The sequence below is a fragment of the Mycetomoellerius zeteki genome, unplaced genomic scaffold (assembly GCF_001594055.1).
Source record: "Mycetomoellerius zeteki isolate Tzet28-1 unplaced genomic scaffold, Tzet1.0 scaffold19, whole genome shotgun sequence".
Lineage (NCBI taxonomy): Eukaryota > Metazoa > Arthropoda > Insecta > Hymenoptera > Formicidae > Mycetomoellerius > Mycetomoellerius zeteki.
In genome coordinates this window covers 812623-831867 of record NW_017256854.1, presented here as the reverse complement: position 1 = coordinate 831867, position 19245 = coordinate 812623, and the positions used below count along the sequence as shown (strand labels likewise).

General features: G+C 31.5%; 1 protein-coding gene across 1 annotated transcript in view; it reads right to left on the bottom strand.

Annotated features, from left to right (window-relative positions):
- Nucleotides 1-19245, bottom strand: part of LOC108721993 (uncharacterized) — a 110511-nt gene that overhangs the window by 65025 nt on the left and 26241 nt on the right. The window contains 1 exon segment of the mRNA XM_073512025.1: nucleotides 2340-2461. Coding sequence (XP_073368126.1) covers nucleotides 2340-2461 — 122 coding nt within the window.

The window sequence follows — 19245 nt, the reverse complement described above, 5'->3', positions numbered from 1 at the left end:
AAAGTCGCAAAAACAAGTGTATTTGATTCACAGATACCAGTATTAAAAAATATTAAAGCAAAATTTGCAGATTTGAACGATCACTGTATGGAAAGGTTTTACTAAAAAAAGTAATATTTAAAAATATAACTAAATAGAAATCTGAAATTATTTTTTTGGACGATCAGAATAATTATATAAGACGGTCAAACTAGTTGCTAAAATGTCAAAACTTTTGGCAACGTTGCTTATCATGTTTGAAGTATTATAAATAATTATTTTGATGATTCAACAAAATTATTTGTAAATCTGTATACATCTAAATTTTTAGATACTTTAATATAATCGTTCTTTCCGTATATCTTATATTTTTCTCACAGTAATAATTCTTCATCTAATATTCTTTTGTAATGTTCTCATTCAAACTACTGCATGAATTTAAGGTGACGAAATGTCTCATTCTCCTTTTTGCAACTTATAAGGATTATCGGTGAAAGAGGACAGATGGATCAACGTAATTTATCGTCCCAATAGTCATCCAGATTTTAATCACTTTCATCCCGGATCACTTACCGCTTATGACGATTCACTCTGACGGAGCATTCCGAGGAATTGAATAATATCATACTCGAGAATCACACTGCCAGATGATACCTTTATAACTTTAGAACGAATTTTCCTCAATGCATTCCGAAAGTGCGAGCAAAAAGATTGCGCAAATTGTTACTTTGTAATCTCAAGAGTAGGATTTTAATATTGCAAATACGCAATAACAAGCTTTGAATAGAGCATTTTAATTTGTAACATTATAAATATCTCGATAAATAAAAATTTAACTAAAATCGTTTTGAATTGAATTCAGAAAAGTTTGTAGCTTCTCGATCTCGACATCGTCCTAATTTATTTTAAACAATGTAATCGAGATGTTTTGTGAAAAAGGAAATTTATACAGGAAAAATTTATGAAGGAAACATGATATGTTCAATATATTATAGGCAGTCACATTCTCTGTTCAAGTAAATTAATCAAGATTAATTTACATTAGTATCGTAATGACATAGTGGTATAATACATTATGTTTAAATAATCGTAGTAGTAAAATCGTAATTATACACAGCGTACCGGATTTGCGCGTAAAATTTGTTAATACCCACACCTGCCGCATCGAAGACTAAATTACTGTACGCACGAGTTTGGGATCATAATATAAAGCGAAGTGCGAATAAAGCGCGAAATGATCTACCCCATATTCCGCGATGTAACTCAGCGACATCAAATAATATCCGTATCGTAAATATTCGGCGAATGCTAAAATGTCTCTGCTCGATATGTTGTAAATACAAAATGATATAAAACTCGGTGAATACGTGAGAAAACACGAATAGTTGCGAAACACATGGCAAAACAGTTTTGTTTACAGATTAGTATAAATTCAAATCTCCATGTAAACATATGATATGTGGAAACTTATAAAGCAGGGAAAACGCGCGTTCGTGCAATGTAACATAAACTCGATCGAAAATAAATATAAATTCTATGGAAAAGCTATGTCAGGGAAGGAAATTAAAAATCAATAAACGACAAGCGCAAATAGAATAAAATATATAAATCTATAAATATGACACTAAATAAAACAGTCGATGCATTGTATTGCACTTTTTACAACTAGATGTGTCACATTTTAAATTTCTCTTCATATGCAATTCATTTAGCACCCATTTGAATTTTGAAAAATTATTTATCGGTGGAATTTATAAAAGAAAGAAAATTATATAATTTCATCACATAAAAAATTAAATTAAATTAAATCAAACATGTTGCAAAGACTGCCAATATCCATATATACAATCTATTCTATCAAGTAATAAAACATAATTCTGAAATTAATTCAATTTTTTAAACCATTTAATATCTAAAATTGCAATATTTCCGAAATTAAATCATTATTTTAATTATATTCTATTAATATTTTTAAATTTAATAATTATTTCAGTAGTGCGATTTTTATGCATTACTAAGAATATCATTACACGATCATTATATATATAAAACTTTTGATATATTTGTTTATCAAAATAAAATTTGCTTCATGCTCGATCGTGTAGCCCGTTCATTAATTTTACAGCAAGATTAAAAATTCCTAGCGCTCATCGAACACGGTATTTCAGGATACTCGAGAAAATGGTTGGGGATAAGCACTAGGCAGTCGGAAGTGTTTGGCAGAATATTTCACGAACAGCGATGGTACGTGATGGATTTTCGAACGCGATCTCGATTTCGCCACTCGATCATTCTCCGATCCAATAAACACTGGCAAACTACCTTTCGCGTGTACGGAAATGAGAATGGGCCTCCCTTACCTGAATGGAATCTTTCCCAGCTTCCCGTAGAATATTCCGCGGATGTATGTAACCCGGGCCGTTGCTGTAGAGCAACGTTGTGTAGGGCTGTCCGTCAACGTCCGACACCTTGCTGTCGGAGCCTGAGGGAGAAAAAAAATTGATCAAGCGACTTGTGGAATTATTGATAAATCATTTTATGAATAAATGGCTGGAGGTAAATGAAACTCGTAACTTTACATTCATCAACACGATCCGGTGAGATCTAATGCAATCGTAAGAGTCATCAAAACTGATTTAATTTCATGCCTGAGGCAGTTTAAGTTTCCCTGCTTGTTAATCCTCTGGAGATTACATCAAAATCAATAACACAGTTACTGACGTCGGATCTGTAAGATCAATTTAATTTATGTTAATTAAAAGGTAAAAGGTACTAATTAATTTCAAGGAATCAAAATGACATAACTCGTATAAAAAAGAGAGAATACTACTTTGGAAAAAAAGTCTAATTGCATTAATTGGAATTCTGGTTGAAAATAGACAAATCAGAAATTTCAGATTGAATCAATTATAATTTTTAGTTTAGGTAACTAGAATTCTGGTTGATATCATCAGAATTTTCTAGTATCTACGTTCATTTTCAAACAAAAATTTATCTTATCAGTACAAGTATATTTGAATAAGAATAATCCAAAGAACTTCGCACTAATTATATAAACATATATATATATATATAGAAAAAGTGGTTTCAGTCAAATTGGAATTGTGATATTTTGTAACTTATAAATGCTGATCAAAAATTTCCATAAAACAACCGGCCGGTATTCGCAGTTAGATTTTATATTTAAGACCGTCTAAGTTCATGACACCTTGAGGTGTAATAAACCAATCAGAGGGCCGCATTGGCGTCTTAAGACATTACTTAAGACGGTCTTGAAATAAGAACCGACTATGAATACAGGCCGTATGCGTTTCGACAGTATTCCGAAACGCATCCATCTTGAATGTGTAAAGACATTTCTATCGGCCAATGTACGTTTGAAAGTTATTTTGAGTATAATCAAAATGAAAAGTATCTTTATTTACAGTATTGTTTGTTTTTTAATTGTATATATATATATATAACTATATGTACATCCATATATAATAATGTCAGACATATTAATATTACTAATGGAATAGTCATCGAGACAGATACATATATAATTATATATTAATATCGATACATATACATTGTACATCACTCCTCCCCGCGCACACACGGTTCCATAAACCTACTCAATAATGGAACGTATATACATAGTTACATATGTAGGTATTTAATTGAATAAATGCTTATACAATATTTAAAAAAACAAACTATACGAATTCCTTTCAATACATTGCACTGTTAAATTTATCAAATTATCCAATTTAAATTATTTTTAATTATTTCTACAGATTGTCGCTCCTCAATATGTTGTTAATTTAATTAAAATAATAAAGTTAAACAATTTAACTCAAAAAAATGTATTATATTTAGTACTAACCACAGAAATGGATTGATTGACACTTTGATATAATGGGAGTTAAAAATAATAAAATATTATTTAACTTTGATTAGCATTTCAAATCACTTCTTCCATATTATTAATGCAAGGTTCTTAGCAACATAAACAAATTGAATTGTTTAACATTTTGAACGAAAAAACGTTTATAATTAAGTAAATCCAATATGGACTCACCGTCAGCTCCAGAGAATTACGAAAATTACATGATCTTACGTACGTTAAATACCAACGTCTGTGGAATGACTTTTGGAAATTGCCACACTTTCGGACGTTCCACGACGGTAAACTTCATTCCCCAAGTTTCTCGGGTGCAACACGTTTACTTTATTACCATTAACGGGTTGCTATTATGTGGCGTCGCCCGAATGACCTCGCCAAGAACGGACGGATGTTTAACGGTAGAACGAATGAAAAAAGAGGAAGCGGAGAAGAAGATGTAGGAGGCTATGAGGCGAAGGGATGAGTAAAGACTCCGGGACATGCCGGCGGTAGATATGTTTTATTCAAGGAGCTTTCTTCTTCTTCCGCGCGCAGCCACCTTCAAAAATAGACCACCACCGTGCGCCGTTTCAGCCTGTCCGTCGTTTAACAATGTATAATTTAACCGTTTATTTACCCGCGCAAACGCGTGGCGTTCACTCTAATCGAGACGGTCGGTGCCGTTTCTCTTTAAATTTTCCCTCGCATTTTACACCCGATAGACTGAAACACTTTCTTGTTTCGTCGAGTAATTGCACGCTTGTTGCCGCTACACGTCATGACTTTTGACTGATGTGTATAGATCTATCGTTTCGCGTGCCACGGCACTTCACATCGGTCGACTAGGAGTAACGAGGAAATCACGGAGAGAAGGAAATCATTCATAGTGATTCGTCAATCTGTTTTAGGTCCTTGATGGAACAAGATAATTGTAGATATTTACCATTATATGCTGCTCCACAAACAAATGCGAGGTTGTTACGAAATGGAGAACAACTTGGATGAAATTTGCTCTTCAAGCATCGAGAGACAGATATCTTTTATTTTGGAAGCGATAAATGTTTTAAATGTTAATTGTTACCGGCAATGGGCGAGTTAACCATTTTTACAAGATTGTTAAATCCTTATTTGGGCATCGATTGAGTTAAACAGCTCGCTGATAAAAGGCTGTTCAACTACATAAAAAAAAAAAAGACCGGACGCGGCCATCGTTACAGTAAACATCTCGCATCTCGCTAAGCTCTTCACGGGGGGTAGGTTGTAACTTTAATTGCCCATCTGTAACGTCTGACCTGACGTGTAATACCGGCATCGGGATAGCGAAATGCGCCGCTACTTCAGGCTACCCGACAGCGTCCGGAACGAAATGAGCCTTTGCGTTCCTTTCAGGCGCAGTTGGAACTCACGAATTGCACATTAAGCGGGGAGTAAAAGGAGATCACGAAGTCAGCGAAGTAATATCCTGCAATCTGCCTCTAGAGACATTGTAGGGTAAAGTCTGAGATAAATGGATATACGTGTGAGCGCAAAACTGTCGGTCAAAAAACCAATAATCTTTTGTCGATATAAATGAGTTTTATGAAGTTGTCTGGCTTAAGAACGACGTATAGTGGCGGTTACGTCAATAAAAATGTATATTTCTTCCCTGTGAAATTACTGTATCGTTTTCTGCAAAATTAAATTGTATTTATGCTATTATTCAATAAAACTGTTTGATACCTTTATTAAATTCGTAATATCAAAACATACCCAATTTGAGTTATTTTTATTTATTTTAGGTCGCTACTATTTCTACTCAATTTATTGTTAATTTACTTAAAACAATGGAGTTAAACAATTTAATTCAAGAAAATTAAATTTGCCTCAAATTTAATTTATTATTTACAAAATGAATGTGCGTTAACATGAGCATCATTTATTTCAAAACTAACTACAGAAATGAATTGATTTACATTTTGACACATTTGGAAATTAAAAATAACAAAATGTTATTTAATCCAGAGATTGAGTTACCGTTGCTCTTTTGATATCTAACAGAGTAAAACACTTTGTAGCGTAGATATTACTGCGAGATAGCTCTCATACATTTGCATTTATAAAAGAGATACACGTTTCAAGCAAAGATAATTTAAATATTACAGTTTATATAACAATAATTACAATGATAAATTCTAAATTATTTATGTACAGATTTTTAAAAGATGCTTATTAGCATCAATAATATTAAATTATTTGTCAATCTAATTTGTGATATCACTTCTCCAGTGTCGGTTTAGGACTGTATTTTAAAATTGACAAATAATCGACGCACAGTTTGTTTGAACTAGAAATTGTATAAATTCATAAAAAATATTAGACGAGAAAAATTGCATTGACCGAATATGGCGTTTTTCACTCATGGTGAATAGACTTTAGAGTTGAAGATCGAGCTTGACTCGTAACCTTTTATTATTTCATTTTGAATTTTATTTTAATTGAGTCATATTTCATTGTTTTAAATAAGATAACACTAATAAGGATTATCACTTTCACAACTCTTAGAATATGGATAGAATACAAGTTAGATTGAAGAGAAGAAAGTTATAATCCACAAAATGCAATATATAACGCGGTCTCAATGGGCCAACCGGTGCTATGCTAAGAACGAAGAACAGGTAAGTTATTTGAGCAATTTAAAACCGTACAACCGCCAATTCCGGGCTCTCCAACTTAATCAAGCTTGAAAGAAAGCTTAGTGCCTATTACATTGTTTCATAGTTAGTAAATAACAGAGAGATACAATATGGTGGTTTATTCTCCCTCAGTATACATATATATACTGATCTTTATTTCGGTCGTTTACATAGCACTCCGTACTTTAGAACGTCGTGAATAATATAATACCCGATGTGTGTGTTTCGCCGCCTCGTGTTATATAAAGTTACATGATGTAAAATTAAGGATGTCTGCTACAAAGGACGACTCGCATTCGTGAAGTGTAATGCTGCGCGTAAGCAATTAAGGACGATGCTTTCGCTATCCAAGAAACGTCCTGCGTTGTGTCCACCAAGTTTCCTACCAATTATATTGAAACATGATCACGGATCGTCCTTCCTCAGTAATACCTTATACAATATTGTTGAGCCGATTATAAACTGATATTGTGCCATTAGATATTAATTAATGCCATAAAGTATCATTAGAGGCCACTCCGAAAAGCAAATTCGTCGTCGGCGGGTTTACATGAATTTGATTTCACGCCGCTAATAGCAATTACGATATGATATTTGATGGTGTGAGAAAAAGTGACATTTATTTGTAATAACACTCGACACATTTTAATTCTAAATAAATAAATGTAAAACGATAAACATACGTTTTTATAAAAAAAAAAATGAAACCTGCGTAAAAATTATATTTATTATAAATGTAAATATTTATTAGCGCCGAGACACTACCGTGTCTCTAGATATTAATGTTTATAGTATATCAAATTAACAACTTTTGTAATATTTTGCATGCTTGCAATTATTTTCATTTTACGTAAATAACAATAAAAGTAATAATTTTATAATTGCCTGCATCGTGATAGATATTTGAAAAAACAATCGCGGTAGAGTTTGTTATTAATTGAGTTTCTTATAATATAACTAAACAACTCAGCTGAGAGAGCCATTAACCTTAATTTAAAAAAATTCTCCAATTCAATCGCATTTATGACGCATTTTGCGCCAAATGGAAAAACGCGAAAGCATTTCAACCAAGTTTCAACCAAGTTTATAAAAACATTTATAACGAGTGCACGAAAAATCGAGATCTCAAATAAGAATTTCACGGATGAATCTCAATTCGTCTTGAGTCTTCGTGATTATCTTCGTGAACCTGACTAGCAGTGATATCGCCAAGTCTTGGATTCACACATAAAAGAATTCTCATTGAGTCCCGACATAAAAGTCGAGGATCCACCGCGTAATTTAACTTCCCGACGACGCATGCACCTTCGTGAGCGGCCTATCGCATAACTTTCCAACTCCGTGATATGCTTCCGTGATCTTATATATTTCTAAGTTAATGGGTCGAGCCTCCCGTGGCGTGCCACGATCCTCGTCGACCTGGCACGATAGGTCCGACAGGACGTACCTAAACTGATTCACGAACATTTCTTGAATTCCACAGCGAGAGACCAGCTAATTCCACCTAATTCCACCACTTATATTTTCGCAACAATGGCACTGCAATTCGGCAAGTTACGATAATAGCTACATATTTATTGTCAGCACGTTTAGTAACTTCTATTTAGATGTATAAAGAATGTGAGAATAAGTTCACATTTATATCTGTTTAAGAGAAATTAATTGCTTGCACTTTTTGCTCTCCCTCAGAATCTTTGCTTTCTTTCTCTTCAACACTCGAAGAAATATTTATCTCATTTTAAGAGTACAAAAATTTTTAAGAATTTTAAGCACACAAACAAATCTATTTACTACAAGTTATTTTAACTGAATTAATTTTTCTAAGTCCTTCAGAGTGATATTCTAAAAAAAATATAAAATCTATTGTTTAAATAGAGAAAAAGGTGGTATTATGGCTAGTGTATATATTATGGCTTCCCTTAATATCTCCGCCATAATATCATCTTCTCCTCTATAGGATCTCTAGAAAAGTGCCGTTTAAAATAATTCATTAAAGATCTACGGACTAAATAAAAAAATAAAAAATTTCTTCCAGGAGATTTAATAATTTTCAAGAATTTATATGCTTTTACAAATAGCTTCAAGTTTTATTCTAATCGTTCAAAGATTCTTTTGATATCTCTAAATTTTTCGGAGTGAAATGTCACTCCAAAAGAATTCAAATATTTTCGCTCTTTTTCAATGATGGCAGTATTTAAAAATCTTATGAAGTGAGATTTCACTCCAAGAAATTTAGAGAGATCTTTTCCTTTGTATTTTAACTTCTCACAGGAATGATTCTTTTACAGTTCTATTAGCAAAAGTAAGTCTTTAAAAATGCTAAAATTCTTCCTGAGACTCGACATTCAATTTAAATTCGATTTGGTTTGTTTAGTGAATATCATATGCTAATCAAGCCATACATCACATAACAATATAATCCCTTTTCAATATCTCGCACATCAATTTGGACTTGTCGTGCCAGACGACTAATTCAAGGTATTCCAAGAAGTTCACGATTCGCTTAACTGAATTCCGCGCCATCCCGGAATAATGTGTACCACGTCGCAAAAACATCACGCTATCTCCTCGCACCCTCTTGAATTTATGGTGACAAATTATCGCGATCGAGATAAACGCACTTTCCGGATTGCTAGCCGTTGCTCTTCAGTCTGACCCATTTCTCCGCCAACAGTCAATGCCGATTGGCATAAGCAAGAAGCATTCTTCCGCTCGAGTGGCAAGTAGCCGTCGTAGCTCTTAGCGGATTAATCGCGCAGCCTCGATCTTCCCTTGAGTGATCCCACAAGCTCGTTCGCACAAAACTTTCCAAGAATGTCTAAATGTAAATTTTTTGACCGCAAATGCAAGGATTCCTCGTAGAGGAAGATCACCGATATCAAGATATAGGTCTCCTAAAGCGACATCCCCTTATTTCTTAGAAACTAATCTTTGCATCTTATTAACACTAATAAAAATGTGATATGTTTAGCTAATTAAAGAAGTACAAACTCATAATTCATATATTTGTGACTTATTTCTATACCAAATCAGCTAAAAACAAATTCTATGGATCCGAAAAGAAAATTCTTACGGTGTTCTTTTGCAAATTGCATAATTAAAATAATAGTGACTGTATTATTGATAATATTACGTCATTTTAAATGTTTATAGTTTCATAAATTAGTTTTCTATACAGAATAGGATATATCTTTATTTATAGAATAGGAATGTTGGCATTATTGCCTACTATGTCAGTTTTGGAGCCCATTTTGTGAGACGCTCATTTTTGCATAACTTACGAAAAACTTAATTATTGCAAAATTGCAAACAGTATTATAAAAACTGCTTATACTATCTGTGATAAAAGACACTTTTTAATTTGTATTTATGTTTTTGAAGTTGTATTTTTACTTTTTGTTTAAGAAATATTGTCTAAAAATAAAGTGGTATGTCGGTATTGGTGATCTTCCCCTATCAGTATTACGGATGAGGCCAGAAGAGACAACTGTTTAAATCATTTATACAATTCGCCAACTTTTTATTATAAAAATGTCGAAATAGTAACGTTTCAAAACGCGATGATATTTTTCATACAAGAAATATTTTTATGTCTAACATTAAATATGTACCCAGACAGCACATAATATTTATAAAATATTTACAAAATATTCATAAATATTTATAAGGTTTATTTTAAATATTTTGTACATAATTTTGTGGTTTTAGATTGCATAGATCATAAACATTTATTGTTAATATTATAAATATATATTGTAAATCTTGTAGTAAATGCTATGAAAATACTTAAGGCATTATAATTCAAATAAGAAATATCAGAAATATTTATTTACATTTATCATAAATATTACATTAAATATTTCTCTCTTCTATCTTTTAATACTATTTCGAATAAAGCTTTATATAAAAAAAAAATATGTATAAAATATTTATATAATATTTTTAAAAAATGAATAATAATAAATATTTATCATAAATATTCTGTGCTATCTGTAGGTGTTAGTTACTGCATATGGTTTATGAATACATACGGTTTAACTAAAAATTTTATTCTCAGACCTTTGAGATATCACTACTGTTACCGTAATTCCATATCGCGTTAACTATAAAATACATACTGACTTTCTTTGTAATCAGTAAAATGTCATTCTTTAATCAAGCATACTTAAAACTCAAGCATATTTAAAGTCGCATACTGCCATATTCTCTATGGCTATTTTTTAACTTGTTCTCATTTCAAGCTACATTTTCAATGACCACATCTCACAAATATGATGTATGCATAAACCAGATTTTCCTTTATGTACATTATATATTCATTAAGAACTTCGTTGTACTGCTTTTTATGAAAGCATGAAGATGTCAAGTATCTCGCGAAATACTCGTCAAGGAACTTTGTAAGAAAAATGGTTTAACCATTGCACAACTTAGATGCTTACATGTATGTGTTTCCATGTCCTCTATGTTGTAATTTTCATATATACAAGATTAAGAGAAAGAAGATTGAGGAAAAAGAAGACAGTGTTTTGTATATTTCTTTTCTCTCGTTCTTCGTGCTTTTTTCCATACAAAATAATCGAATATCTACATGACATAAGATTTTTTACTGACGCAAGTGTAAACGCAATTATAGCTTTTCATTAATTTTTCAATAAAAAATAAAAATTTTTCATGTGTTTTAAAAATCGTATGCTTCACTTGATTACACTTTTTTATACATAAAAGTTTCTATTTATTTTTCATTAGCTAGTTCCATGTTTATCATCGCGTAACTATTATAATAATAATTTTGTTTACTAGCGAATAATAGAGAAACAATAAACCGATCATAAAGGAATAAAATAATTGGCGCCAAAGCATGGCCATTGGTGTTTTACGATACTTATTAAGTTTTAATGAGACTACTTTTAACGGTACGCCAGCTGCAATGCATAGATCGCAGCTGTGAGAGATCCTCAGATAAATGTGCGCGACACATGTTCAGTATCCAAATTCGGGTTGTTACAGACTTTATAAGAGATTGTACAGAAATCATTGCATCTAAATCACAATTAATCGCATAGATGCGAATACATCAGGGTTTGCTAAAAAAAATTTTTGTATATGATACGATAAACGAACGACTTTAGACACGAGAATATATTTACGATTGTTCACTTTATCGTATCTTGACTTCAACTTATATTTAATAATTCCGATTCATTTTTTTTCCAAAACTATAATATATAAGTCAAATAAAAAGAGGATGTAGTGGACTCTTTACGGATTTTGATCTCCTTCAGTATGAATCCACATCGAAAATAAATTGTGCCGTGTTTGAGTATTTTGTAAGCTTGAGATGGTCCATACAACGAATATAAATCTTTCTCCCAACTATCTCCATAGAATTCGCTTCTGAAGAAGATATTCGTCATCCTTCTGGTCAACCTCCTTGGAACTCTAAAACCCGTACACATTTTATGATATATACGAAAATGGCGACGTTATTGTCGAATTTTGGATGACCGCGCTTATTTCATTCAAACTGCGTTGGAGACATCTCAAGCTTATACCTTCTTACAATGATAGCTCTTGACAGCGACGTCTTTCAGTGAAACATTTTCATTAAATTACAAAGCGAACAGGATGTATAACGTGATGATAAATCGTTTACTTGTATAATGTTAAAGTAATTCTAAAAACTCCGAAATTTTTTTTACACGGAAAAAATTATTTTGCTGAAATATCTAAAAATTTAACTAGAATATGAAGATTTTTTAGACAGATATATAAAAAAATTTTAACCATGCAGGTTGCTCACGCTGATTGCTAAAATATCAAAACTTTTTGCACTATTACTCATGCTTGAGTTTCTTAATTATTTTGATGGTGCAACAAAATTATATTCAGATCTAGCTTTCTTTATTTAGTTAAATTTACTTAAATTTTTAGGTACTTCAACAAAATCTTAGTCCTTTCCATATATCTTTAATTACATGATTTTCGTTTTATTGACTTTAAATACAAGAAAATTATGAAAATTACTTAGGCAAACAAGACAGAGCAATTATTAAAAAAAATTGGTAACCATTATAAAACTTCTTAAAAAACTTTTCAGAAAACTATATAAATTTTTTTACATAAAACTCGCTCTTTTTCTTAAAAAGAAACGATTAATATAGCAAAAATTACAACTAATTTCGTTGTATTTTCCGAACATTTGAATGAAGACTGCTTCGCTTGCAAGAATAAGAAGCGAGAACTGAAGATTTTCTGGTTCTATGGTTGCTGTCCCACATAAATGAGCTTAGCCATCTTGCTCAGGCACGAATTCGCGTCCGGTGAGTTTTGCAAGTCCCGAAGAACTCGCGTTTATTTCCTGTTTCGAGATACATTGGACACACCGGCTACTCTTCCGGCCATCTCGTTTGTCTGATTACTTCTTCGAACCGCAATTCCGATTCAACTTGAACAGTGTCTCCCAAACAATTTCGTAAAATCAATATAAAGGAGAATTACTATTAGAAACCTTATAAGAATTATAAATTAAATTATACTGATGATAATTCAGATATTACAGTGTTAGCGATAAAATAAAAAGCTGAAAATACTCAACACAATATATGCAATGTTTTTAATTTTATTCTTACTTAAATTATTTTAATTTTTTTCAATTGGATCTGATTAATATATCGAAGTTGCAATCTCTACCATTCTAACTTATTTGGCTGTCGTCACATTTACTTGATTCAAATGTAATTTTGCAACTTTACATAAAAGTGTAGGATGAAACCTTTCACAACTTTTCCTTGGATTCCAAAGAGGCTCGTAGCTAAATTAAATTGGGAGACACTGAGATAGAAGGACCTCTCTCACTTCTCGTCGGACTCTATTTCGTTACATTTCGGATACTCCACGGATGCACAAAGTTAGGTAAATCGACGGAAGCCAAGCTGATTCACAACGATGTGATCAAATTCAATTGGTGTTTGATAATTAATTACAAACATGTACTTGTTACAAACGTTATATCTTTAAATTTATTTACGCTTCTCTTGATAAAAAAAGTTGAATTGAATTGGAAGACTAAAGGGAGCAATTCAAAATTTTTTTTCTTTTACGATAACGATTAATGCTGATAATAATTAATCAGATGTGAATGTCCTATGTATAAATAAATTTAATTTAGATTAAATCAAAAAGTTTCAATATTAATTCCTCAAAAAATGTCATATATATTTATTAATATAGCGACACATTAAAAACATATCAATTTACAGTTTAAACAATAATCTGAATGTAATTGAATGTGTAGATTTTGGAAATTACTTTTAAATTATTTACGAGTTTTAAAGGTTTAAACGCATGAAAAAATATTACCAAATATTACATACGCACATTCAATATGATACAATCAATAGAACAAAAATATTCACGCGTTATTTTTCTTTTGCTTTTTTGATTTCACTAAGCCTTTTTAGTCAAAAACGCTTTAGATATAACTAGTTTTTATTGCTGAAAATATGTTTTTTCACGGTTGTGAAGTCGACGATATAAATTGCCGAATTCTCGAAACGGAACGTCGTTTCGATAGCGCGACTCGCACATTTCAATTATTCGACTAAATTGGTGACATTGTTGATTAGAATGCGTTGCAACCGACTGTTCACGGAAAACTGGATCGAAGTTTCAGCGTTTACACGATACCGTTCGACCGTAATAGAGCCCTCGGAATAGTTGAGGATACCTAACTGAAATCGCGCGGTGGACCTCTTTATAGCCTTCGCCACAATTGTCGTTGTAAAAAAGCAGTTTTATATGAGCAGTTATGCGTACGCACTGATGCGTGCTCAACAACAGTCGTGCGTCACTCTGTGGAAACGTTTCATTTTTATGGCAGCGGAAAACGTTATCCTCGAATGAACGACGTGCGGGTGCGATTCAATGCGTCGGTTTCGATCGCAGTTATTGCCTGCCATCCTGTGATCCATGTATAGAAAAGCATATAATCAAGTATCAAGATAAAGATATTATTTCAATGGCTTTACTTTATCATCAGCGTATCATACAAGAAACAAAGTAAAGATTCTTTTTTCTTTATAATGCCGTCTTTTTGATATTTTATTGAATAATTTAGAAAAGCAATATTTCCGAAAAAATGTTTTTACAGATAAAAGAATGATTTTCATATAGATAAAAATATGTATATCTGATTCTTTTGATTAGAAGATAAAATATATGATAACACTAATTTATAAATTTTAAATAATTTTTAGTGCAAGAGAAGAAAATAACTTTTTTGAAATGTATTTTGGAGCGCTTAATTCGAATCTGCCATCAAAAAAATTTCATCAAATTTTTAGAATGTAGTACATCAATATTAAAACAGAGTATGTCATTTTTAAGATATATTTTTAAGATATAGTATGTCAATTTTTAAAATACAACATTTCTTTTTAAATAATTTGGGTAACATGTGTTGGTCAAAATGAACTTTTCAATATATAATTTATATTATATATTATTGAATAATTGAGAAACATTATCAGAAGTATTCGGATGAAAACATGTTAGGCGACTACTGCTCTAATACGTAAAACCTATCTAAAGAGATTCTAATCATATAAAAACAAAATTGAACACTCAATATTTCTGATTTGTTTTCTAATTTCCATAAAACTTCACTATATATATTAGAAAAGATATCTTTTCTTATAAAAAACTGGACTTGATAGGAATATTTCGATGACAGATAGGACTCAGCATTAAAATTATCCTAGAAACAGTCTTCTAATAAGCTGTTGCGCAAAACTTTATAAACTAATGTCATTATATAATTATTATTTTATTAAAACTAATGTAATTTAATATAATATACTAGTAAAAAAATATATAATTATATACAAAATAAAAATCTATTTTGGAATGTTCTGACCCACCTATTAACTTGCATATTTTTAAATCACTTATCTACTTAAAGGTTAAATCAATTAATATAGCGGAAACTACAGATAATTCCGTTGTATTTTCAAAACATTTGAATGAAGACTCCTTGCAGAAGAAGCATGAGAAGCAATTATGAAATTCTCAAGTGTGTCAATGAAGGCGCAGATTATCGCACATTAAAAATCATATGTTTCATCATTTTTATAATTGTTATGTGAAATAAAATTGCACATGTTTAGACCAGATCGGTAATAATCTTAAGTTATAACTCAGAAATGAGATAATCTGCGCGAACTATTAAATTTTGCTCGATTACAGCTATCCGAAGGAAGCAGAACCTGAAGAAAAACATTCTAAAAGAGATATCTCCTGCTTTATTAATGATCGTGATCACGACTTCGCTGGAGAAAGCGGAAGAACTCGCTTTGCATACTCCAGCAAAACCGAGGCATGTACCGTCGTGGCGCAGCCTCGACCGTCATCTTGCGCGAAGGAAATCGGGGTGAACGAGATAAAATCTCTAAACGTAACACCATTTCTCGCTGCTCTACGAGCAAAACTAGTCGAAACTCTTCCGAACAAAAGCAGAACTGCTGGCGTTACCGCTCGCACCTAAAAGGCAAGGCATTACCGCGCAATGTGAACGAAATTCAGCTGGAACACCACGGCAAAAATAGAACTTAAGGAAAGTCTTTATTTAATTATACGTGAAATTCTCAAGCGTGTTTCTCGATGCAAGGTTATCGCGCATTAATTCAGAATTAAAATTTAAAAACGACGCTGCATCGGAATAATGATGTTTCAATTATCCTTTAGCACCGTCTGTTACAACTTTTCGATTATTTAGCTCTCTCTTTAATCTTAAATGCTAAATAATTTGGTAAATTAAGATCTTCCATTAATATTACATAAGTTTGCATAAAAACTAACAAGTAAGTTAAAATTAAGATAGATTTTTTAATAATTAAGTTCCATATCTCTTATTAAAAGAAGTTTATATCGAGTATAAAACTGATATAGATTTTTTCACCTATAATAAATTAAGATCTTTCTTCATTATTACATAAATTTATAAATAAAAAGGAATAAAAAATAAGCTACAATTTTTGTAATAATTGAGAGTTCCATACTTCTTATTGAAAAAACTTGCAATGAGTCAGAATTCATGTAAGGATTTTTTCAGATTTATTTTTTATTGTCCTACATCTTATTCGTAAAATTGATGATTAAAAGATAATTAAAAGAATTCTTATATGTCCTATTACATTGGTTTGTAAGCGACACAATCAAACTGAAAAAGTTTACAGGAGAGACTTTAATTAAATAGCGTTCAAACAATTCCTCGATAACGTAATTCAAGAGCCGGTTAACTGCTTTGGAAAATTCTAATTTATTCTGATACAAAGAAAACAAATAAAGCAAATGACAATAGGGAACGTAATGCCAATTGTGTCATTAATGGTGGCAAATTTTCTCTGTTGCATTTATATCAAAATGACGAATTTCCACAATCCGCAATCTTAATTGCAAGTTGTATTCTAAATCCCGGAACTACTGTGTAGAAATAAATTTATATAAATCTCTTCATTTTTCAGCAAGAAACATAGCTCTCCGCGTTAATAAAGCTCTCGTGAAAAATTATGTTTCTTACTGAAGAAATGGCGTCAGTTTGTTTCGTGATATTCTCTATATCTTAAAAGAAAACACGGAAAAGTGTCGACTCCCGATTTTGATGAAATTTAATATGTTGTAGTTCAGACCAAAATAAGAAATCAATTTTTAAAAATAAACTTATTTTCAGTCAAAGCAGGTCTTAGTGTTTAATTAATTCAAAGTGAATTTATATACACATCCAATTCTGCAAACCACGCACCAAAATCTTTTTCAGTCTTGAAACGCAATCAAGAACCAGAGTAGAGTATTCTCTCACTAGTTATTTGTTATTGCGACACAAATATTGCTGAAGCCTCGGTGATCGAATACTGAGGACGCGCATAAAATAAGGAAGATCTGGGTTCAAATCCTGACTAAGATAATATTTCTCGCAATAAATTAAATTATTTACAGTTCTTAAAATTCTTAGCATCAAATTATTAATATCCTTCTAAGATGCTTTTTAGCATCAAAATTATTAAAATTGTTTATCAACTTAACACATGATATTGCTACTAAAAATAGTTCACTTCTCTTGATTTATTCGCGTCATTCTAATATGAATTATAAAATAAGAAACATATTTTTTTGTGCTCATATTCACATTTAAAAGATAACGTATCTCTTTGAAAAAAATAGTTCGTATCGGTTCTTTTTTGAAACGAATATTTTGAAACTGTGAGATGGAGAAAACTAGGAAAATATTTTTTGAAATAAAAAAATGATTTTAAAGTTGAATGGTTTTAAAAGTATTATATAATAATAATGAAAAAACTTTCTCAATTTATATTTTTATAAATAAAAACTGTTATTAAAAAATTTGTTTACCATTATTGCATAATACTCTTAAAATCATTCAACTTTTAGTAAAAATATTTTTTGTATCTTTTATGGTTTTAATTAATTTCGAAAGGAAGCACAATCATCGATTTTTTTTAAAAGGAGTATTTCATCCCCTAAAAATGTATGAGGGCACATAAAAAAAGATTTTTTTCCTTATTTGTGGTCTAGATACAATATGTTGTTAAAAACTCATCAAAATCGAAGAGGAAAACATCTCTCTGCATTTCCTTGTTAGATCGAAAGTGAAAGTACGCACTTGTAACGTAAATATGCAGTTTTCCGCGCTGCACTTTATCTTGTAATCGCACAAGTGGTCGAGTTAAGGACTCTGAATCAGTTCGTATCGATATCGGCCTCAATCAGGCCATAATGGCGTAAATGCAATTAAGTTCTTCACGGACGCGAATCACAGGCGCGGGCGTACATATAACTTTATGTAACTCCGCGACGGATAAATTATATCTCAACTGGCTTTAATTGCTTCATCCAATACGCTCGCGTGAGCAAAGTAACTCGGCTTAATGAACGGCCAGCAATAAAAGCCGTTACGGGCGTTGAATGTCGCGTGAATCGCTCGCACATTTCTCTTCGTTTCTTATCTATGTTTTTCTTTTTTTTCTGTTGCTTTTTCTATCTTGCCTTTTTACCGAAACTTTTCACCGTTCTGAATGCTCTTTGTTTCTAGCGAAATGGTTATAGTATTTTTGTTAATCCCGTGGGGATAATTTCAAGAATATCCACGAGAACGTTGATAAACGCTATGATACATGAAGGACTGTATGATATACATTTCAGAAATTTCAGTAATTCTGACATTTTCTCCACGATGCGCAATGAAGCGAAATCTAAAAGGAAAACTGTCTCGCCTATGTGATCTAGTTCAACATTTTTAGGATTGTAATGCGAAAAAGTTAAACAGAAAAGTTGTAGCGCATATTAAAAAAAAATTCCTTTTAGAGAGAGAAAAAGCTTACTTAGTAACATATATTACCTATTTCTTTTAGAACTTATGACACGGTAAGTTGGCTTATGATATTAAATGTGTTGATGCAAATGCAAAAGCTCAAAGTCTCAAGGTCAAACGGCTCGAACGGTTAAGTATCACATTAAATATTATTACTCGATTAACTGGTAAAAGAGAGTATTTCGTAACATTTCGTAAAATTTTATAATTGTGGAGTTAAAAATGACAACATAAGTCAAATAAATTAATTTTATTGATAAAATCAGCCAGTTTCAGCATTTAAATGTATTTATTATATATATTTGTTATTATCAACAAGTACACTAAGTACTTTAAATATT